Source organism: Brassica napus, chromosome A9, assembly GCF_020379485.1.
Source record: "Brassica napus cultivar Da-Ae chromosome A9, Da-Ae, whole genome shotgun sequence".
NCBI classification, from domain to species: Eukaryota; Viridiplantae; Streptophyta; class Magnoliopsida; order Brassicales; family Brassicaceae; genus Brassica; species Brassica napus.
Window position 1 is genome coordinate 25,218,117 of NC_063442.1, and position 23,731 is coordinate 25,241,847.

General features: G+C 32.1%; 3 protein-coding genes and 1 long non-coding RNA gene across 5 annotated transcripts; 1 reads left to right on the plus strand and 3 right to left on the minus strand.

The window, feature by feature from the left end:
• Positions 1–674: 674 nt before the first annotated feature.
• Positions 675–4,267, minus strand: LOC125577584. The gene is made up of 4 exons (XR_007315997.1): positions 3,942–4,267; positions 1,819–3,860; positions 1,622–1,706; positions 675–1,445 (listed from the first exon to the last, which is right to left on the minus strand). It is a non-coding gene; the product is annotated as an uncharacterized LOC125577584 (long non-coding RNA).
• A 1,803-nt stretch (positions 4,268–6,070) lies between these two features.
• On the minus strand, positions 6,071–6,798 carry LOC106360031 (late embryogenesis abundant protein 6). Its single transcript, XM_013799637.3, has 2 exons — positions 6,644–6,798; positions 6,071–6,547 (listed from the first exon to the last, which is right to left on the minus strand). Exons 1-2 carry the CDS (start codon positions 6,785–6,787, stop codon positions 6,233–6,235), a joined length of 459 nt encoding a protein of 152 aa, XP_013655091.2. The 5' UTR covers positions 6,788–6,798; the 3' UTR covers positions 6,071–6,232.
• A 91-nt stretch (positions 6,799–6,889) lies between these two features.
• Positions 6,890–9,055, plus strand: LOC106361636 (ferredoxin C 2, chloroplastic). Its single transcript, XM_048739030.1, has 6 exons — positions 6,890–7,329; positions 7,562–7,625; positions 7,899–7,987; positions 8,324–8,392; positions 8,516–8,560; positions 8,860–9,055. The coding sequence occupies exons 1-6, from the start codon at positions 7,102–7,104 to the stop codon at positions 8,902–8,904; spliced, it is 540 nt and encodes a 179-aa protein (XP_048594987.1). The 5' UTR covers positions 6,890–7,101; the 3' UTR covers positions 8,905–9,055.
• Positions 9,056–17,263: 8,208 nt separating this feature from the next.
• On the minus strand, positions 17,264–18,589 carry LOC125577586. 2 transcript variants are annotated; one of them, XR_007315998.1, is made up of 2 exons: positions 17,695–18,589; positions 17,264–17,609 (listed from the first exon to the last, which is right to left on the minus strand). XR_007315998.1 is itself a non-coding variant. In XM_048739031.1 (2 exons), exons 1-2 carry the CDS (start codon positions 18,110–18,112, stop codon positions 17,436–17,438), a joined length of 468 nt encoding a protein of 155 aa, XP_048594988.1. In that variant the 5' UTR covers positions 18,113–18,127; the 3' UTR covers positions 17,264–17,435. The 2 variants fall into 2 exon arrangements, 1 of the variants encoding a protein (XP_048594988.1); XM_048739031.1 differs by having other exon boundaries at positions 17,819–18,127.
• Between the last annotated feature and the right edge of the window lie 5,142 nt (positions 18,590–23,731).

Consider the following 23,731-nt stretch of genomic DNA (forward strand, 5'->3'; position numbering starts at 1 on the left):
AAGGTTCCAAAAATATAAACTCAACTCTTATTTTATTGCAATAGAGATTACAACTTATTTATAGGAAACAAAACTTGCTCACAAAGCTAGATATTTATTACATTGAAAATGATAAAACAAGTGCATAGATGAGAGAGAGTGTTCTTGAAACAAGGATTCCTTGTATGTAGGAGAGAGAAGCTTTTCATGCAATTAACCACCTAATTTTCGTAACTCTTCTTGGACAGCAAATAACCCACTTGTTTATGAATATTTTTGGGCTTGTAACTTGATAAAAATGGGCTGGACATGCTACCTAACATCATGGATCAATTTCTGAATGTCTTTCATGTCCATAGCTTCATATATCAGCCCATGATCACATCAACATTAATGTTAACTATACAAACTTAATTACACGCTTATATACATAACCGGTATGTACAAGTAAACCGGATTGTCACTTAATCAACAATAACCGGCACTGTAACAACTATCCTAAGAGGTGAAGTCAAACTTAAGATGAATTATTACTATTGTTAGGAAGTGTGATAAATTTTTTGAATAGGTCTCTTTAGAGTTTCATAAAACATACAAAAAGAGACTCTGATCTTAATGGATATCTTAAGTCAACCAAGCAGTGTCTGAGTTACCAAGAGATAGCATAAGCTTTTCTGGAAACGGCGATGTGGTTATAGTAATTGAAAACAAAGTTTATTGCATTGAGAATAATGCCTTTTTTTATCATTGGAACCTTCCAAGACGTTACACTTCATAACAGCTGCAACAGTGATAAAAGCCAAACATGGAAGTAGTAAGGAAAAGACAGAAGAGAATGAGAGAGGTATAAAACTGTATTTAAATGAAGCAAGAAGACACAACAACATTTCCAGTCTTCCAAACCTATAAAGATGACAATTATGTTCAGCTTCTTCTCTATTTTATAGATGCATAATACACATGCACGCAGGGGAGACCCACCTGTATAGAAAGTGTGGCACGGGCCCATGCTTTTTAATTGTTTTTTCCTTTAGTAATCAAAAAAGAAAAATCTGTATATGAAAAAAGGAAAAAATAGAAGTGTCCCACCCAACTAAAACTAAAGGTTCATTTGGGTGAATAACCAAAACAAAAATAAAAATTAGGTAAGTGGACTTTTTTTTTATTAATTGGCAAATCAGGATAAACAACTGCATGGAAAGTCCATATTAACCTTGTTGCAATCGACGGAATCCATCTCTATTTTACCTGCTACCGGCTACTTCTTTGCCAAGCTTTGGGTTGCTGCTTCTCCAATCGCTTCCCCATCCCCAAATCCATCATTCTATATTTTGAATTACAAAATTTAGGATTACTTCTAAGATCGCCGGCCGTTCCGGCGCCCCCATGATCTGATTTCTTCGAGGCTTCTGATCTTCTCATCCTCGTATCTTCCTGTTTCTGATCTCACACGCGTTGCAAAGAGACTACACAAAACAATCAGAATAAAACAATACATTATCAAATCAGACAAAACAAGTTTATGACCTTCCAGAAATTCAAAAAAAAAAGCATAGGACTTTCCAGAAACCAACAAAAACCTTTAGTGAAAGAGAGATCTATAAAGAAATGAATCAAGAACATGAGAGGATTGCATTATTACCACAGAGACTGAGCTGCTAGAAAGACGCAACTTCTGTTCATCTTCTCAGCACAAGCACAGTCAATTATTAATTTTCGAGGCCAACCTGTTCAAGAGAAACCAAACAGAGTCAGTGGACATTTGATCTGGTTCCCTATAACAAGAAGAACCAGGCTAATGAGAGAAATAGAGAGAAATAGATCCTCTGTTTGACTTACCAGTACTGTACCACCAAAATCTGCTTTTCTATGTCCAATGATAAAAGTGCCAAAGGAGAGAGCCATAGTGCACACGAGATCAAGATCAACTGGGCGGATTGTACTGCAACACGAGATTATTGCAGAGATTCTCCCGATCTCTAAAAGAGGGATCAACAAAATAAATCAAAAACAAGAGAGAGAGATTGGATTATTACCAAAAAAATTGAAAAAGTTTCAGGGCCGATTGAAAGAATTAGGGTTTTAAGCCTTGTCTGAAATTTTTTGTCAAGAAAAAACAGTTCTTGATTTAGAAAAAAAATAGGACTTTCTTCAACCAAACAAGAAGAATAGAGAGAGAGAGAGAGAGAGAGAGTGAAGTATAGACTTAGCTCTACGAAGAGAGAAGAGAAACAGTTAAAATTAGGTCAGATTGTCAATCTATGCACACAGGTTTGTGGGGTTGAGTAGGGTTTTTATTGGTATTAATAAAAAAGTACAATTGCATATCCATTTGCCTAATAAAATTTTTATCTATAGTTATGGACCGCAAATTCCCAAAACTAAAATACTACCCAGTTAAAAATATGAGTAAATATTGTAGCATAATTAACAGTAAGATTAAAAACATAGCCCACTTAAGATACAATAATCTAATTATAACCTACAATAACTATCAGACTCAAAATGTGTTCCGTACTGTGGCTCCTTTAAAAAAAAATAGAAAAAAATTATTTATATACTTTCTTCTCGCAATAATTTGTTGTTTGGTGTAGAAGACGATTCCATAAAACCTGTTTCGACATCTTTGCTAAGTAAATATATATATCGCTATGTAATAATTTGCTATATATTTTTCTTTTTGCTAATTCAATTTTGCTATATATTTGTTTCTTTAGTTTAGTCACTTCTTCTCATTGTTTATCATGTTTTAGAATACTAATATAATTTTTATTAGGTACCGATGGGAAAATATTTTCGTGCCACAGTCTAATTAAATTTCTAGATCCGTCCTGCATGCACGCCTGCACGGTGGGAGAGAGAGATAAATACTTGAAAAGAAACTTAAGAAAGGCAAGGTATGTGATTGCATGTATGTCTGCTGGTTCCAGAAGGTATGGACATATCCCTTGTTCCACCTCAAAATCTATCGACCTCGAGATTCATACATGCATAAATATTACCAATCTTTTCGTTAAATTTTTGAAAAAGAGCTAACACGAAGATGCTGTCCATTAATTACACAAAACCGTACCTATCAACTTAGTTTTGTTTGGCACAACATTGTTATCTATTTTATTTCACATTGACCAATACACTACGAGAACATAGAAAAGTTCAAACTAAGAAACAAAAAGATAAAATCTTGATCACTTGGTCTTTAATTTGATGGGGGAAAGCAACCTTGTTCCATTTATACATAAAGTGGGAGTAAACACTCAGTTATATAACACATGCAAACGGTTAACATTTCTTTAGCAAAACATCAAGTTTCTGGCTTACAAAAGAAGCATCATGTTCCTCCACAAGCCTGAAATCATTTCCGTGTATGTTGTAAAATTAAACAACACTCTTTTAGGAGAGGGGACTACAAAAAGAAAAATCCCACACTCTTTTAGAAGAGGAGGCTACAAAAAGATAAATCCCAAGAATCATCCATTTTACAAGCCTTCATTCATGTCAAAGCTAATAAGGTGGATGATGCTTGGGATTTATCTTGTTATCACCCAAACAAAAAGAAAGAGTGGACAGTAACACACTAAGAGACCTGGCACATTATAAGACAAAAAAAGATAAATCCATTTTCACTCAGGACATCATAGTCCTTTACTCTCTTAAGACTTTGCAAAAATCGATTCATGAGATCATTATAAGTCACTTCGTTTGGGAAAGCAACACTTGATTACCAAATGCAGTGACTTATAATACTCTCATAAAACAATCTTCAGCAACTTCTCAAGAAAAGATAAATCAAGAGAGAGAGAGAGTAAATAATATCTGCAAAAACATTTTGTTATATACTTAATCGGATCCAAATACCCTGAGATCCGTTTCCATCCCACCTGCAGATATAAGATCAAATCATCATAGTTCAATTGAAAAGCCAGACTATCCAGATTTATCAAGAATAGTTTAGGATCTACCTTTTCAGATTATGAAGTTGCTTTCTTCGCAGTCTCAATGGATCGATTCTTGCTCGAGCTGATTGAGATGGATCCAGAGCTCTGTTTCGTGAGTAACAATGTAAACGGCGTACGGCTTTACCCTAATAGAGTTCGTTTGAGTGGAGGAGCGTTATTATTATTATAGGCTAAGATAAGAAAACCGGTTAAGCGACGGTTTAGACTTGCCAACCCGGTTAAAGTAAAATTTAGGAAAGAACGGGTGTGCCCTAAATCCCTAGGTTAGCGTTTTTACTTTTAGATGTTAAATCTATTCTATTAAAAGGGAAGCAATCTTAATAAATCTACTTATAAAGGTTGTTTGGACTCTTTCATTTCTTAGTCCAACCTATTATATATAACTAAATCTTATAACCAACCTATTTTATAGCAACCAAATAAAAATCTCCTACATTTAAATAAAACATATTACTGTTTATTGACTTTAAATATTATAATTTAAACTGTCGACCTATAGCCTTTTAAATATGTACGTAGGTTTTGTATGAACCATTGTTTTATTAGTAATGTTTATATAATATGTTTGTATCGAATGATGGTATGAAATTATTATAAACCAACATTATACCTCATATAACATGACTTTAATGAACCATATATTAGATATCTATTATTTAAATGAGTCAGTGTTTTCATCACAAAATATAACAAATTAGTGTTTTCATCAAAGCATTTTAACAACTTGCAGGTTTGGTAAAATGTTCATACTTAAGAAAGAGTTATATAAGAGTGTACATATATTTGAACAAAAAAAGAATACATACAAAATCTTAAATAAATTAATTCATGAATTATATAATTTAAATAAGTTATTTTTTGACATCATATGATTTTGTAACATAATAATTTACAACATTTTCAAAATATTAATTCACAAATTTTGTATATAATCCAAAGGAAAACCCGCGCTTTCAAAAATCTAGTTGTTAATTAATAATTAGGGTTACTATTACTGAGCCTGCTGCCTGGCCCGTAGAAAGCTCGGCCTATCATGAGCCCGGATCCACTATAAACCCTCCACATTGTACACGAGATATAAGTTTAAAATTTTGATTAGTTGTCATATTTTATCAAAATCACTAATTATCAAAAGAACAATACTTAGGTTCACCCCAGGGGTGAACCTTTAAATTCACCACTTTCCTTATATCTAATAAATTTCCATATATATAAATAAACAGTATATATTAAATTAAAAAGCTAAAATAACTAAAAAAATAACTAAATCCTAAACTCTAAATCATAAACCATTAAACCTAAACCCAAATCCTATACCCTAAATTTTAAATCCGAATCATAGATCATAAACTCAAACCTTATATCCAAATTCTACACCTTAAACCCTAAATCTAAACCCAAATCCTAGATCCTAAACCCTAAATCCTAAACCCAAACCCTAAACCCTAAATCAAACCGTAAACCCTAAACCCAAATCGTAAACCCTAAACCCAAACTTTAGATCTTAAACCCTAAACCCAAAACTAGAGTTTAAGATCTAGAGTTTGGGTTTAGGGTTTACGGTTTGGGTTTAGGGTTTACGGTTTGGATTTAGGGTTTAGAGTTTAGGTTTAGGATTTAGGGTTTAGGGTCTAGGATTTAGGGTTTAGGTCTAGGATTTAGGGTTTAGATTTAGGGTTTAAGGTGTAGAATTTGGGTATAGGATTTGAGTTTATGATCTAGGATTTGGGTTTAAAATTTAGGGTATAAGATTTGGATTTGGGTTTAGAGTTTGTGTTTAGAATTAAGGTTTAGTGATTTATGATTTAGAGTTTAGAGTTTAGTTATTTTTTAAGTTATTTTAGCTTTTTAATTTAATATATATTATTTATTTACATATATGGAAATTTATTGGATATAAAGAAAGTAGTGAATTTCAAGGTTCACCTTAGGGGTGAACCTAAGTACTGTTCTTATCAAAAATGGAGGTTTGCTGGTTGTTTTTTCTTTTGTCAACGATGCTGCTGGTTGGTAAATCACTTCTTCAAATAGTACGTATTACAAAGACTATTGTATTATGTGATATTATTTTAATTATATTAGTTGTTTTTAAATTTAATTATTTTTGTTACTTGCGACTAAGCGGGTCCAAATCGGGTAAAAACTTATCTAGACACGAAACAGACTTCAGGTTCCGTGCTCACTCCTAATATGAGATAGCTTCAGTAATTAAAACGTCTATAAAGTAAGTCATCTCAACGTCTTACTAACTATTCAAAGTATTCCAGTTTTTTTTTTAACTTATAAAGAAGTCACTAAACGTTTCCATAAGGATGATGATGATGAGGCCCCGTCGGAGGAGGAGGGTACGCCGCGGGTGGTACAGATGTGACCCCGGGAGGATTATGCCTGTAACCATGTCCTATAACTGGCGCAGGAGCCGGCACAGGGGCGCCATGAGTCACGTGACCTTGAGAAAGGTGGTAGTGAGATTGCTTAGCCATAAGCTTTTCCTCGGCATGAGTAGCTTTAGCCATGTGCATATCCATGTTAGCCTCTGCTTCCTTGGCCTTTCGACGTTGGTGTGCTATCTCTTTTTCCTCTTTTGTACGTGCCATCGCCTGTTCCGCCTGTCATGATTAACATTCAAGTTAACCAAACAAGTCGTATAGTTAACTTCATATCAAACGCTAAACATAAAATAAAAATAAAAATTTGATTAGAACCTTCTCAGCCGCTTTTGCTTCACATACCACCATCCTCTCCTTGGCGGTACTAGCCATATCGCTTAGCTTCTGTTTCGCCGATTGCATTTTTCTCGTTAGGCTCTTTCTGTTGTGTACAATTGAATTGGGATTTTTTTGTTTCATTTAAATAAAATGTATGAGCAGCCTCGTTGGTTTCAAATGAGGTGATATTAATGGCACGTGTTATTGATGTCGTTACGTGTCTTGCTGAAAAACACGAAGCTGCCAAATAGCTGCCACGTCGAAATAACTGGTTGGCCAGATGTGATTTACGCGATCTATCCAACAAAAATTGGTCGCAAATCGTTGGTTTAGCAACCGAGATCACTGAATTTGTTAAACCGGAAACTCTCTTCCGGTTCATGATCTCTTCTCTCGGTTGCTCTCTCTCTCTCTCTCTTATCTTCAACCTTTACACGTAAAGCCCTTTAGAAAAAATGGCTCTGGTATTTCACTGTACATCTTGTACTTGGCTTCAGAGAAAGACTTTTCCGATTAATCGGAGATATTCTACGAACATCCGACGAGGAGCTACGACGTGTGAGTATAGAATTCCAGTAGAAATCTCCAGTCCAGCAGATAGAGGAGCTTTGGCTGTTCCTTCGCACAAGGTCACTGTACACGATCGTCAGCGAGGAGTCGTTCACGAGTTTGAGGTTCCAGAGGTATATATTATTCTTTGCTAATATGATGTTTCTTCCTTCGTTATATCAAATTAGAAGCTGAATCAGTTCATAGCTTAGGTTACTTATACAGTTGGACTGTATGCTTTAGATTGCAACTTAGAACGCAATGTATCCTCTGGATCCTAGATTCTTTGTTATGATTAGAGCTATTTCATCTGGATATATTTATTTTGCTAATGGTACAAATTGAGAATCTATTATGGAAATGCAGGATCAGTATATATTGCACTCAGCTGAATCTCAGAACATTAATCTTCCCTTTGCTTGCAGGCATGGTACTCTCTTCTCTTCACTCCCTCTCTTTTTGTTTCCTAAGAAACACCTTCTAAAGTTTGTTGTATGTGTTACTGTTTTCAAGGGTAATGTAGATTATTAGGATTTGTTAGAGGGATGATATGCATGACGCATAGTTTACGTGCTAATAAAATTCCTTGGCAGTCCAAATGTGTTGGTGAGGTTTACCTGTTTAGAGTCGCTTTGCCTAAGCGCTTCAACTCGTCTACAGTTTTGAGTTATGAAGGCTTGAATGTTCCTTCTTATGTTGGTAGGTTGCTGTACTAGCTGTGCCGTACGTGTTAAATCTGGAGACCTAAGGCAGCCACAAGCATTGGGAATATCAGCTGAACTCAAGTCCCAGGTAATAATATCCATTTACCTTAGTGCTGGAGCCTACAACTTCATTGACTAGCTGTCTAGCAACCCTTATTGAGTCAACGAGAACAAGGCTAAGCCTTAACCAATTACTCGATTATATGTTGATTTTCCCTACATTATACAGTGTCAAAGAGAGAATGTCTAGCGTAGTTCAGGTGGAATAACTTCCTCTTCTTAGAAATCAAATTATATTGAAGCATATGGTTAAACCAATGGGTGTACTAATCCTTTACAAAGCATACTGGTTTTGGGTCTTAGATCTTTTATTTCAAGTTTATCTTGCATCCCATATATAAGTTATGTGGCTTTTTACATGTAGGGATATGCACTTCTGTGTGTGGGTTTCCCTACATCTGATCTTGAAGTAGAAACCCAAGATGAGGACGAGGTAACTTATTCATAAGTAATTTACTCTTCTCAAAGTCCAAAAACTGCTTGCAGGTTGCAACAATATTTATTCTTCTTTCATTTCATTCTAGTGACACAGTTCTGTATGTTATGGATCACACAGGTCTACTGGCTACAATTTGGAAGATACTTCGCTCGTGGACCGATTGTAAGTTCTCACAGCAAAAAAAACAAAACAAAAAACCTTGGTTCACTTTTCTTGTTACAAATCTTCTAAATCTAACCAACGAACGAGATGGTGAAGTAGTTCTATCTAAGTCGATAGATTGATGGTGAAGTGTATAGATAGATTGACTGTTAAGAAACTCAGGTTTACTAGGACTATCTATATATAATTGATGTTGTCAAAGAAAATCAAAACATAGTATTATCTTATCAAGACGCACAATAGTATATAACTCTTTCTAGTCTTGGGATTTGAACAGTTGTATCAACGTTACATTGCAGGAGAGAGATGACTACGCCCTTGAACTCGCCATGGGAGACGAGTAGAAACAATAAGAGTTACAGAAGTGAGTGTTACTTTTTTTAGTCCTGAATCTCGTGGTGCATCCTTGTAAATCTCTTAATGAACTCGACTATATTCCGAGAAAACTTCCCAACAAATCAAACATTTTATGAAAGCTTATGAACCTTCCCATCATGAACTCCAAATTTCAAAACATAACATATGTTTGCACATCTCTAGCCTCTAGTGAACTACAACATTTGGTCCTGTCCTAATTCCTAAGTAATGGTAGAAAATTGTATTCTTCATTGTTGGATTTAGAATACATAATCACATGCTTGTGGTCTGTTTGAGAGGGGAATGTAATGCTCTTGTGACCATAAGAGACTAGATGAGATAATAGTGTGGGGATTTGATGTGCTTTTGTTCCTTTGCTCTCCACCTAGCTTTATTCTTGTACATGCATATAGATTTTATTTTAGTTAAGTCTAGACCCTTGCACAGAATATACCTAATTGATATTTTCTCAAGGATGGACCTCTTTTGACCTAACGACACAACCGACGGAAGAACACACACCAACCCTTTCCATAGTGATATGTTACTTTCTCAGTTTTTGTGTGCAAAAACACCGAAAGTTTCTGGCCTGATTTAGTTTGGCAACTGTTTACAGCTGTCAGATTTTCAATGGACTCTTAGAGCATGAGCATCAAAGGTTCACGGGAGAAGTTCTCACACATCCAAAAAAAAATATATATAATAATAGAATCTGATGAACTCGTCTCGCAGGGGTGCCTCCGAACGAACCCGGTTCATCACTGTTTCGCAGGCCCCACGCCACGTGGTGGCTCTCTATTGGTCCGCATATTTTTTTTTAAATCAAACGAAGAAATTAATAAACAATTAAAGTTGTGAACCCCTCCCTCCCTCCGGTTCATTGATGCGCATGCTCTTAGATGGTCCATCATCCATGTACTTTTTGAATGTGATGCATTCCACGTGGTGGCTCTCTATTGGTCCGCATATTTTTTTTAAATCAAACGAAGAAATTAATAAACAATTAAAGTTGTGAACCTCTCCCTCCCCTCCCCCCCGGTTCATTGATGTGCATGCTCTTGATGGTCCATCATCCATGTACTTTTTGAATGTGATGCATTCCCCTCCAGAGTAGTTTGGGTCCCCGATTGTTTTCTTCGTTTCTTTTGGCGTGTATGTGTTCGTTTCGTGTATTTTTTCACATTTATATGTTTTGTTATTTTATTGAAAATATCCATAGGATCGTTTTTTTCTAAATTTTTTGTCACAAAAATAATGAGAAAAAACAAAGAAGTTTAATTAAAAAGTAAAAATGCATTTATATTCGGAGTTTTTGCCAAAACTAACCCACAACTTGATTTTAATCTCAAACTTATACCCAAACTTGAATCAAATGCAAAACTAACCTAAAAGCCTAGTGAAATTACAGCTCAGCCCCTTATGACAAAAAAAAAACAGAAGCCATTTTTACGAATATAGCCCCAGTAAATCGTCTGAGTCGTCTGAGATGTTGGAAGTCGTTTGGACGACTGAAGTGTAAGTCGTCTGGTACCAGTTTATTTTAAAAATAATTTATAAATCTTGTAAAAAAATATTTTGATGCGTAAAAAATAAAAATCAAGTAATTATAAACAGTTTTAACTGATATAAATTAAGATATGATAAAATTGATTTGTTTTGAAGATAAATGAGTGGAAGTAGTGAATCATGAAATACTTTGGTTTAGGAGTTTGGCAAACATATGTTGTAGTATTGTATAATATTGTTAGGGTTAGATTTTGGAAAACTAAAATGTTTTTTTCAAAAATTAGTTTTCACCTATATGTGTTTATTTCTGTGTATAGTAAACATTTTTCAAGTTTGATTTGGTTTTATGAAGTGTTTAATTAGATAATTAAGTTTAGGGGTTATGTTTAGGGTGTGGACGACTTATATTTCAGTCGTCTGTTGAATAATTTACCCGGACGACGTATATTTCAGTCGTGCACATCGTACCGAACCTTATATTTTACCAATGTACGTTTTAACCTAACCGGATCATTTTACTCGGACGACTTACATTTCAGTCGTCTGGTGAAGAAATTAAAACAGACGACTTACATGTAAGTCGTCCAAATATTCCCGCCTAAAATTTTTTAAAAAAATTATTTTCCCGCTTAAATAATTTAAACCAGACGTCTTACTTGTAAGTCGTCTGGAAAGTCTTCTATTTTAGTTTCCCGCTAAAAATATTTAATTTCCCGCTAAAAATATTAAACTCTTCTGGACGACTTACATGTAAGTCGTCTGTTTTAATTTCTTCACCAGACGACTGAAATGTAAGTCGTCCAGGAAGTCGTCTGAGTCAAAAATATTTAACCTAATTGGATTTTTTGTCTCCATATATAAAGAAAAATTTACACATTCTCTATCCTCCTCTCAAATGGCTGCAACAAAAATGTAATGTTTATCATTCTAAAACTCTCCAACCTCTCTCTAATCTCTTTGACTTGAAAACACCAAACTTTATATGAATTTTTCAGTTTTGTCTCATGTATTTCTTACTAATCTATCTCTTTTGCAGGTTTTTAATCAAATGGTACTCATCTTCCACTAATTTAGAGGTAGATCTATTAATTTTAGATATGTATTTTTGTGTGTTCTATAAATGTAGATTTATCTAATCTTCCACTCATTTTCTCTATTTTTAAGTCATTTGAACGTTTTTTGATATGCAGGTTTTTCAGATTTGGATTTGATGTGCAGGTTTTTCAGATCTGGAAGACTTCTGGGACGACTTACCTGTTAGTCGTCTGGAAGTCGTCTGAAAGTCGTCTGGACTTCTTGGAAGTCTTCTGACAAAGTCGTCTGGACTTCCAGGAAGTCGTCTGGACTTTTAGGAAGTCGTCTGGATTTTTCTGAGCGTTTTGGTAAGTTCTTATGTCTGATTTTTCTTCATTTCGTAACTTCTTGTTGTATAAAGTTCTTACTTTTTTCCCAAACTAAAACTCTTCAAACCCACTCTAATCTCTTTGACTTGAAAACACCAAACTTTATATGAATTTTTCAATTTTGTCTCATGTCTTTCTTACTAATCTATTTTTTATTGCAGGTTTCTAATTAGATGGTACTCATCTTCCACTAATTTAAAGGTAGATCTATTATTTTTAGATATGTATTTTTGTGTGTTCTGTAAAGGTAGATTTATCTAATCTTTCACTCATTTTTTTCTGTTTTTAAGCCATTTGAACGTTTTTGAATATGCAGGTTTTTCAAATCTGGATTTAATATGCAGGTTTTTCAGATCTGGAAGACTTCTGGGACGACTTACGTGTTAGTCGTCTGGAAGTCGTCTAGAAGTCGTCTGGACTTCCTAAAAGTCATCTGGACTTCCTGTAAAGTCGTCTGGAAGTCGTCTGAACTTCCTAAAAGTCTTCTGACAAAGTCGTTTGAACTTCCTGGAAGTCGTCTGGACTTCTTAGAAGTCGTCTGGTCTTGTCTACTCAAGTGGAATCCAAGCTTGTCTTTGTAGATGAATGATCTATAATAGTTTTGTTTGTGGTCTGTTTTGTGAATTGCATGTATACTCTTTTAGTTGTGAATTGTTTGTAAAATCAGTAATAATGTTTTCCAAGATGTATTAAATGTGCTAACAATGTGTTTACACATTTACAAATCAATGAAATAATAGACTTCAGTAGCATTTTTCTTATCTTTGGATCTCTCATATGCAATAATAAACTTCAATAGCCTTTTTCTCATCTTAATAAACAAGAATGTTGGTAGCTTCATATTGATACAACATTTTAAGAAGCATTTTACCCTTCTTCCAACTCATAACAATAGTCATCATTATTTTCTATAACAATAATACTTAAGAGATGGAAACAAACAATAGTAACTAATCAAAGCATATCATATTTTTTATAAGTTTGCATTAAAAAACTTAGTCAAATTTAGTAAAACTAAGGGAGAGAACATATTTTGTAAATATGAGTTTTACATATCTTGAAGTTACTTATCACTCTTAAAAATACAAGTTATTCAAAAACTAACGTAGAAGACTTAAAAACTAGTGGAGAAGACGCGGACGACTTCAATCTAAGTTGTCTAGACGACTAAACTATATGTCGTCTGGTCAACGCAGAGGTTATTTTTGCAATTGACTTTGAAATCTGTTATTTCGGACGACTGAAAGTTAAGTCGTCTACTATTGTTTGGTTAAAAAAAAAACTCCAAAAAAGCTAGACGACTTACATTTCAGTCGTCAGAGGTTAGTTTTGCATTTGACTGGATTATTTCAGAAGTTTGACTTTTTGGACGACTTACATTTCAGTCGTCTAGTTAAAATTAAAATAATAATATTTTTTAAAAGTAGACGACTTACAGTTAAGTCGTCATAGGTTAGTTTTGCAATTGAAAAAAAAACTTCAAGATTTAATTATATACAGACGACTTATAATTCAGTCGTCCACGAGACGACTGAAATGTAAGTCGTCCAGGATTTACGAGGTTTGACCAGAATCTCGGAAAAAAATCCTGGACGACTTACAATTAAGTCGTCTGGTGGACGACTGAATTATAAGTCGTCTGTGTATAATAAATCTTGAAGTTTTTTTTTTCAATTGCAAAACTATCCTATGACTACTTAATTGTAAGTCGTTTACTTTAAAAAAAATATTATTATTTTAATTTTCGCCAGACGACTGAAATGTAAGTCGTCTGGGGAAGTCAAACTTCTGAAATTATCCAGTCAAATGCAAAACTAACCTATGACGACTGAAATGTAAGTCGTCTAGGTTCTTTGGAATTTTTTTTGAAACCAAACAATAGTAGACGACTTAACTTTCAGTCGTCTCAGGTTACAGATTTCAAAGTCAATTGCAAAAATAACCTCTGCGTTGACCAGACGACTTCCAGGTAAGTCGTCTACAGCCAGACGACTTCCAGGTAAGTCGTCTACAGCCAGACGACTTCCAGGTAAGTCGTCTACAGCCAGACAACTTCCCAAGTAAGTCATCTGACGAACAGATCTGGAAAAAAACTCGATGTCATACCTTAAATTGGTGAGATAAGTTCCTTAGCATACATAAGGCTTCTCCAAGCACACAGAATCACAAACGAAAGTCACCCACCCATAATCGTTAGCTTCTATGACTCTATGAACCATAAAATTTTTAGAATCAAAATCTTGGGTTTTTTTAGCTTGTTGTGGAGAGAAAGTGAGAGATATGTTGTGTTTAGTTCACAAGAATGAAAAAAGAAGAAGGGTAAATCGATTTTGGGAGCATTAAGAGCTTCAAATTGGTTGTTCATGGTGGTTGTGGTATTGATGACAGTGACAATCTTGTAATTACTTGAAGATGATGAGGGTGAGAGAGTAAAAATGTCATTTTCGAAAAGAAAAAAAAATTGATGGCATTTTCGTAAATTATATGAACTTGTGGGGTGAATAGGGCAAAACCAATTTAAAAAAAAAAAGAGGTTAGTTTTGTGTTTGACTTTAAGTTGTAGGTCAATTTTGCAAAACCCTTTTATATTATAGGATTAGCTAATCTAGAATTGAGGTTTATAATTAAAGGGTAGGGTTTTGAAGATAGGGTTTCAAATTTTAAAAAATAAAAAATTTAAATTTAAATTTTCAAAATAAAAAGTGGACATTTTGATCATTTTTATTGAAGATTATTTTTGTGATAAAAACATAAAAAATATTATTTGAAAAAATTTCCTATTTTACTATTTGTTTAACAAAAATGTTTTTTATCAATTCTGGTAGAAATGCACTTAGTGATATAGTGCGAACTCTTTTTTTAAAGGGCCACCATAGTGTCAGACCGAAATTTGAAAAAAAATAATATGAATTATGCTATATAATAATCAGATAATCTGTTATCAGATTAACACATAAATTGTATGAACTGAAATCATAGCTATATTTTATTGTGTTTATTTCTGTTTTTCTATTCCTATATGTAGTTTTCAAATATTATTATTTTATATATAAAAGATCTACTAGAGAGAATGTTATTCAATAGTGAATTTCAAGTTTAATTATCTTAGGTTCCATAATCAATATCTTTTCAGTGATTAGTTTTAAATTTGTTATATTAAAATCTAGTATTATTGGTTATTATATTTAGAAAATTTTAACAAAATATTTTTAATCTAATGTTATTGATTTTTCTTTATACTCTTTTTCATTAAGTGTTTTTAAAATATTTGAATATAACTTTTTGAAAAGTTATGTAATAAATATTTGATAGATTATTATAATTTAACTAACTTGAAAATATGAAAATAGTTTTGAGTATAATCTCATATATACACTATATCAAAATCTGACATTTTACAATTCAGATTTATAATCATTGCTTATTATCTAAACTAGAGTCTTTGTCCGCGCTACGCGCGGAAAATGGGTTTAAATATATTATGTTTAGGATTTAAATCTGTAAATAATATTAAGAATTTATTTGATATGTTTAATTAAGTTTTGTTTCAATGTTGATATTGAAAAAAATATATGAAAGATAATTGTGTGTTGACTCTTTTAATATTTGGCGTTAGTTGTGTCAAAAAATATTACTTGTTTGAACTAATTTGGACCCGGTAATTAAAACTAAAAAATTGTAGTTGCATGCTTTTAATGTGAAACTCATGCAGATGTTAATTATATGATGCCTATTATTAAATATATGGGAGCAAAGTTTATTTGATATTATAACGTACTACTATAAAGGTTTTAAAAACCAAACTGTTTCCAAAGTAAATGCAAAAGTATGAAATAAGCAATTTGAGAAGGAAGAGTCAAACATAACCAAAAATACTGAAAAGTGAAAACAAATAAGTTTGTTGAACCATGCAGTCTTCGCAAAGATGAGAAGCCAATAATTGGATATGCTATTGGTTCTGGTATAGATGGTGGAGCAAATGGAGACAGGACTTTCGTGTCCTGGAATAGATGGTGTTCTGTTATCACTCATGTCCTACTAGATAGATTGTGCTCAGTCACCTTTACATTAAACTTGTGTGTTTATCATTTGAAAAGACGCTTCCTTCTCTCTTTAAAAAACCTCTCTTCCATCTCAAAGAAAAAAAAAACCTAGATCTACCATTTGGGTGGTCGGAGTTTCTTCGCCTCCGGTCACCCCCTCCCCCCCCCCCCCACCACCCTCTTTCAATTTATTTTCTCCGTCTCGTCTCTCTACAGCCCTCCCTCTGTGTTTCCTTTCCTGATGCTCTAGGTCCTCACCACCGCGGTTCTGTTCTGGTGAGTTTGGCTCGGAGTCTCGGAGAAGCTCGGAGGTCGGTTATGCTGAGGGGTTTCTTTGGATGGGCTCGGTGGCGGAGGCTTTCGATCTGGTGTCAGATCTGGTCTTTGGAAGTGGATATCCTCCCTTCCCCTGGCTCCCCTGTCCCTTCTTCTCGGCGTGGGGGAGTTAACTCTCTCGATCTGCATATGTGCCTGGGATTTCTGAGACTGCGGGGGTTCGGTGTTCCTGTGCTTGTTTCTTAGGTTTCGGCGGCGAGTGTCTTAGGGTCAGACAGTCAAGCTCTCGTTTGGCCTCTTCGGTTGCTCAGGTTCAGATCTGGTAAGCTCTACTGTGGGTTCTCTGCTGTGGGCGCGTGAGAGGAGGTTTGTTGTCGGTCTTGTCAACCACAACTCTCGTTTTTGGTGGCGTTGCGCGTTGAGACAGCTAGCTTCAGGAGCATGATCTAGGGCTGCTTCCTGTCCTCCCTTCCAGGTGGTGCGTGCTTTCTCTAACTTCTTGGTATCGGTCCATGGCTTGTGGCTAGCTTCGGAGGCCATTCTTTCCAAATAAAGCTTGGTCTAGTCTTTGCGGGTGTGCTTGGCCTCTGCTGGTGTTGTCTCTTTGTGTAGGTGGGTGCTTAGTAAGCCTTCTGCAAGCTGTTCTTGGTGGGGCCGAATCTTAAAGAGTAGATCATCGGGGCGGCCAATTATACCGGGTTCTAGCTCTCGGTTTAACTGCGGCTCTTCTCTTTGCGGCAAGTGGTTCGTGCTTTCTAAGTCAAGTCTTCGGATAGCTCTTCAGTCTGTATTTTCTGTCCCCAATTGTCTAGTTTAAGTTTGTGTTTAAATTTATGTTTATGTTTTCTGTTCCTTGTTCTCCTTTTTCTTTTGTCAAAAATTTTAAAAGCTGGTATAATAATTTTACATTCTTACCAAAAAAAAACCATCATTTTTTTCCATTGTCCTGAAATGTGTAAATATTGTTGTCGGCTATTATGTAATTTTTCATAGCTGTTTTGTAGTGTTGTAAAATATTTTATAATGACATAAATATAATGCTGTAATTTAAAATAAAATAGTTAAAATTAACTAATTAAAATTAATTAATAAAAAAATATTAAAAAACGAAAATTAACTTTTAATTATAAATGAAATTTTATTTATTAATTAAAATTAGATTACAATTAAGTATAAAACTAAACCAGGATAAAAATTTTAATAAACCAGAATACATTAAACCAAAAACTAAAATAGATTAAACCAACACCTAACTAAACCAAAACTAATAAACCAAAACCTAAACCTAATCTACGCAGCCGTCGTCATCTTCCGACTCCATCCTCCTCGCATCTCTGTCTTCTCTTCTTCTCCGCCTTTCTCTTCTTCTTCTTCTTGCTCGGCTCCATTACCACCACCACCGCTACCTTCCTTTGACATCTCCACACCACACCACAGCTTCTTCATATCCTGCTTTTCGTTTCTCTACAGAAGAATCAAAACACAAAACAATCAGAAAATAAAACTGATGAGAAACCAATACATAGCAAATGGAACACGATACAGAGACCGAATGTGCGAGTCGGATAGATGCAGACACGGCGTGGTTCATTGGAGTAGAGAGGAGCGGAAGGAGATGTGAAGAGGGAGATAGATATTGGAATAGATGTATTTGATATTATGTAGAAGTCAACCTGGTTTGAACACCGTATGGAGATGGAGGGATGCAGATCCAGCCTTACCACGGCGGTCCAAGAACCGGAGACTTCAGGAGCTACAGCGCCTCGTACGCGACGACGACAAAGAACAGCAGAGGTACACACAGGTCCTCTATGGCTGGTGATTGAAAAAAAACAGGCCCAAACGTAAACAGCAGAAGCAGGACGAAGCCCACATGTTGAGGCCCGTCTGATGTGTAAAAAAAAAGAATATGATTGGTTAATTATTTTGAAATATGTGGCATAGCTATATGATAAGGATATCTTCATTTTAGTACAGTATAGATTTACGTTGTTGTGAAAAAGTTTGTGGTCTCATTAAAACCTAACATTCACCTCCTGAGAAAAATGATTTTATCATTATTTGACCAAACAATCTTTTTCCACAAGGAAAAGCATAAAGAAATATCTTATAAAGTTCAACCTTTATCACATTTTATTTTTCAAACACAAATCATAACCTTCTTCATAAATTAAATACAACTCTCATCTTTTCACCAAACCCAGATTTTAGTTCTATGTATATTTAATAGGGTTCTTAAAATTTTGATATTACATTTTAAATTAGAATTTTCTTACAATAAAGTTCAATCTATATTATTATTTGCGAAATGATTTTCTGTCTCTGGGCTCTCACGTCAAAAGTTAGAGCGGCTATAGTTGTTATTATCACTAATAAATTTATTAATTATATTTAATTATCAGTCAGATATATTTAGAGAAAAAAACTAGGATAGCACCAAACCAAGTTTTTGTTCCCAAAGTAGCACTCAAGGCTCAAAGTCACAAAAATAGGTTTCATTAAAGAGGTAAATATACATTTATACCTCTTAGGTTAATTAATCAAAACTTTAGGGTTTAGAGTTAAGGGGTGGGGTTTTGGAATTAGGGTTTAAAATTTTATAAAAAAATAAATACTAAAATAAAAAAATAGAAATTTAAAAATAGAAAAAAAGTATTTTTAAATTATAAAAAAATTGAAAAAAATAATAAAAAAAAAATTTCGAAAAAAAAATTTCAAAAAAGAATTATAAAAATTTCGAATCTGAAAACATATAATCTGAAACTATAAAAAAATTTCTTTTTTTCAGTTTTTATTTATTTTTATTTATTTTTGTTTGTTTATTTAATTTTAAACCAAGGGTATTAGGGATATTTTACCATTTAATGAATGTCATTTTTCTGACTTTCTCCTTCTAGTGCTATTTTTGAGACATAAACTTCAAAAGGTGCTATTATTGACAATTGCCCATATATTTATCATATTATAATAATCTGAAAATATTATTTATTTTGTTATTTTCTAAAATTATTATATATTATTATGTTAAATATTGTTTATTGTCTTTTTATCCAAACTTTCTTCACAAAGGTTTTAAGTGTTATTATCCAAAATTAATAAGTATTATATCAAATATTGTATATTATTACGTAAATTATTATATATTATTATGTAAAATATTATTACTATTATGCAAAATATTATATATTATTATGTAAAATATGTTTTACTCTAACGAATATTTATCGATAATTTATTATATAATTAACAACAAATTTTATATTAACAACTTTATATTTATTATTATATTACATAACTAATTATAAGTTAATAAAATAAAATAGGTTTAAAGTTATTTTAAAAATAATAATATAATTCTCAAATATTGTGTTGTTATTCAAAAATAATGTTTTAGTCATAAAAAGTTAAAGTTTAGAAAATAAAACGAAACATGTATATTACTATCCATCCATCAGTTAACAACATTTACAAATTTTCAATATTCAAAAGTTTGCATTTGTTAGTAACTATGTTTTTAGCTCTGGCCTATGTGTTTAATTTGTCAAAAGGTTTATTGAATTAGCTACTGTTAGGTAGTCAAACCTCCTCTTAATCCTCTCTCATTAATTCTCACCAAAGCCGTGCTTACAGCATATTGAAAAAGACATTTGTCTAGGGCCCCCAAATTTTGTAAAATTTTTAGGGCCCCTAATTACAAATTTTTTTTAAATGGTAGTTAATGTATTCTCTTAGTTAGATTTTTATTATTATCTGATTCTAAATTTGACTTTTGTTTAAAATAATTAATTTATGATCAATTTTACTATATTTTATAGAAAACTATAAAGATTCTACTTCAAATTAACTGCAAATATTTGATCCACATTTGTCTTCTTTGTATATATTATGAGTTAAATTTATTTTATATATTTATAGAATTTGATTAAAAATTTATAATATTTTGAATATATAGTTTATTGTATTTAATTTAAACGCTAATATTTGGCTTTTTAACAGCGACCAATATTTCAATCCAAAACGCTAAGAATATAGAGTTTGGTTTTTAGTTTATAAAAGTCTGGTGCATAAAATTAAAAAATGTTTAGGTAATAAATCAAAACTTTTTAGTGTTATATATATATATATGTTTTAAAAAAACAAATTTTTATATAATTCAAATTTAAATAGAAATATTTTCAAAAAAAATATCATGTAATTTTTTTTTAACTCGTCTCGGGCCTCCAAAAACCTTCGCACGGCACTGATTCTCACTGTTGTCTTTCCACTATTGTCTCCTGGTTCTCATTAAAATTACTTTTTTTTCTCTCTAAAACGTGGTTGAAGTTACTTCTTCTCCTAATTTAATTTGACTATTTAAATTAGCTTATAATCTCATGAATATGATGTATCAGAAAATCTATGTGAGCCAGTAGAGGATGGGTTTACACTTCACCTATTCAACTTACTTTTGGTCATTGCCAAATTTTAACTGGTGACAGTAATTACCTGGATTAGTTTTAAGCTACTTAAGCTTTGCTCATATGATAATTGATTAAAAGCATAAAATAATAATTTATGATGCTGGCCTTTAAATTTATAATGTTTGTATTAATAAATATTCGTAAGAAGATTATATAAATCAAATGATATGATGTTGAATTAATAAATAAATTGAGATAGATTAAAATGTCTAGGTAAATCTTATATCTTGAATTGTAAAATGAATTAAAAGTTAAAATCTGATTTACTTACAATTTATTAGTTTTGAACTGAACTTATACAACCAGTAACACTCTCTAAATTGAGTTTTAATATAGATTTATTATTATATTATGTATTATACAAATTATTGTGTATACGATTCTATAATCGACAATTCTAAATATTTTATGAGTGCCTAACATTTTTACTTATGCTGCCAACTCATGAAGATCGAAATATGGCAGTTCTACTTATGTCCCTTTAAAGATTTCATGTATCTGTTTCCTCCCTTAATCAAAATAATTGTTGTGGAAGTCATTTTGGTTCAGTGGTTTGACCAAGGGTTCATTAATGCTTCTACACTAAGAGGTGTGGATTTCAATTTTTGGAGAAGGCGTAATTATGTGAATTAAAAGAGAAAAGATTTACAAGAGATCTGCAGCATGGCGCAAAGAGTACCGTCAAGCATGGATCTCATAGGGCAGCTCATGTGATGCAGTCAGGCACAAATCCTCATACGTCAGGTAGAATTGTCTGCTGTAGAATCATCTGTAATATTTCTCATAGTTGTAATAGCATAATTATCCAGTGTTTAAAAAAATTGTTAATAAAAAAAATTGGACTGTAATCCCAAACTGACTTTCAGGTGTAAAAACACTCATTTAAACAAACTACATTTAAAAACGTCTTCAAAAATGCTGTTTAAGAATTTCAATCTAGTTTATAAGAAAATAAGGAAATGATGTGTTTTAGATTTTTTTTTAAACCTTAAAAGTATGAATTCTAAGTGTTGAGTTTGTTTTTCAAAAGTAAACTCAATTATCTATTTTCAGTTCATTTAAATTGGTAAAAATAATGTTTATAGGCATTTTGTTATTGAATGAAAGAGTTTGTATTGAAGTTATTTGGTTTTTGACTATCTTCAATTTAAATGGATTTTAAATTTGAAACTTATTCCTTAGATGTGTTCTGAAGCGTAATATTATTTATTTCCCACTAGCAGCCATATTATCTCGTGCTAAGTTGTTACAATGTTTTTTTTGGTCCACCATATTATTACCGCTTATCTCTTATATATTATTTGAGCCACATTACAACATTTGAGGTATACCATGGTCATCACCATAATAATTCATATATTTTTTAGAGGAATAAGTTGGTTCATTTAAACATATACTGTAGTTTTATTAAATTAACCATAAAATTAATTATTAATGTACTAAATGTTCTTTACTCCTTCCTTACATAGAAGCTAAAGAATTATCTAATGTGACTAAGATATATATGACAACTAATAATTTTGAATAATAAATATTTGATAACAATTTATGTATCTTCTATCATTTTTTAATTTATATTATTAAAAAAATTAAACAATCACATTAATCATATAATAAAATTTAGATTTTTAGGGGACATCAAACCTTGAATTTCCTGATTTTGAAAATGAGCTCGACTAGACCACTCCTGAAGAGAACCGGAAAATTTGTAAAGAGACTACTGAATAGTCTAGTATTTCCATGTATAATTATTATGTTTATAAGTTCTAAGTGACTAATGTTTTTTTAACATCACCTAAATGTATAATTATTGATTGGTGACATGAGTTAGAATTGATTTAGTTTGATTTAGGATTGTAACTCAAAAATGTTACCAATCATGCATTAATTTAAAAATTTTGATTTTAAGTTTGAGTTAATATGTGTTATGATTGCTGTATAATTTTGAGTTACTTCCTTTATAAAATTGCTAACTCAAAAGTTAACTCAACATCAAAGAAAATCTCATGTTTTAAGGTTGAGTTAGCATTTAATGATAGGAGTGGAGTAGTAATTAGTATTTTTTGTCAGCGTAATTAGTATTATTTCCTTTATTTATAGCCGTTCTATATGATAGTGACTTTAGAGATGACTAACATAACTATATATTCTAAAACCTATTAGGTTATTTTATGGTACATCACTACTAACTATAATAAATACATGATTAAACTTAAATCTGACATTATAATACGTACTATGTAATATATCGTTAATATTTAAATGGTAGGAGTAGTAATTAGTTATTATCTATACCAGTTCTATATAAAATTTACTTTAATTTTGTTATAAGTTGATAATTTATTCTCAAGATATCATGAAAAATAAACGGTTTGATTTACCCCAAAACCAATTTTTATTTAAAAAACTGTAAAACATGATTGCATGGCTTATTTTTGCATATATATATTTGATAATGCATAATTAAACATACTGAATGAAATTTAAAATATGATTTGAAATGCACATTATTTTTACTATTAATTTTAAATTTTTAATTGAATTTATTGATAATTATGTAAGTTATTTTATTATTTATATTAGCATATATTATATTGTTAATAATTATAAAATTTGAAAATAATACATTATGTAGCTTATTTATGAATTATTAAAATTGCATACATAATAATGGGTAATGATTGTTTAACTATTTTAATTATTATTTATTTCCTAATAATTACTTATTATTTATATTTTAGTTATTTTAAATTATATAAAAGTATACTGCAACTTGTACATCAAAAATGTTACCAGTCATTTATTTTAGTGAAAATGGTAACTTATATTTTTACTGCGAACATACTACATAAATCTACAGTTTTTACCACATAAATTTTACTGCAAATTACACCAAATCATAAAACATATTACAACTCAATGTTAATACTACTTGTCACCAAGCGGAGCCTGTATGTTATTTATGAATGGATTTCACGTTTTTCTTTATTGATGTCTATGATATTTACAAGATTGGATCTAAATGCTAGTACAAAATCCAATAAGCAGACTCGAGAATTTTGTACATCTGATAGTGGAACAACACGCACTATTATGAAACAAAATAAATATATCTATAAAATAAAA

Bases quoted from the DNA above. Each gene is read 5' to 3' on its own strand.
- LOC106360031 (XM_013799637.3), bottom strand. From the start codon at position 6,787: ATGAAACAAAAAAATCCCAATTCAATTGTACACAACAGAAAGAGCCTA. The intron at 6,548-6,643 runs GTTCTAATCAAA...TAATCATGACAG, and splicing joins AAGCAAAAGCGGCTGAGAAG to GCGGAACAGGCGATGGCACG.
- LOC106361636 (XM_048739030.1), top strand. From the start codon at position 7,102: ATGGCTCTGGTATTTCACTGTACATCTTGTACTTGGCTTCAGAGAAAG. The intron at 7,626-7,898 runs GTACTCTCTTCT...TTATGTTGGTAG, and splicing joins TCCCTTTGCTTGCAGGCATG to GTTGCTGTACTAGCTGTGCC. The intron at 7,988-8,323 runs GTAATAATATCC...TTTTACATGTAG, and splicing joins CAGCTGAACTCAAGTCCCAG to GGATATGCACTTCTGTGTGT.
- LOC125577586 (XM_048739031.1), bottom strand. From the start codon at position 18,112: ATGAAGATATCCTTATCATATAGCTATGCCACATATTTCAAAATAATT. The intron at 17,610-17,818 runs GTTGACTTCTAC...ATTCTTCTGTAG, and splicing joins CCATACGGTGTTCAAACCAG to AGAAACGAAAAGCAGGATAT.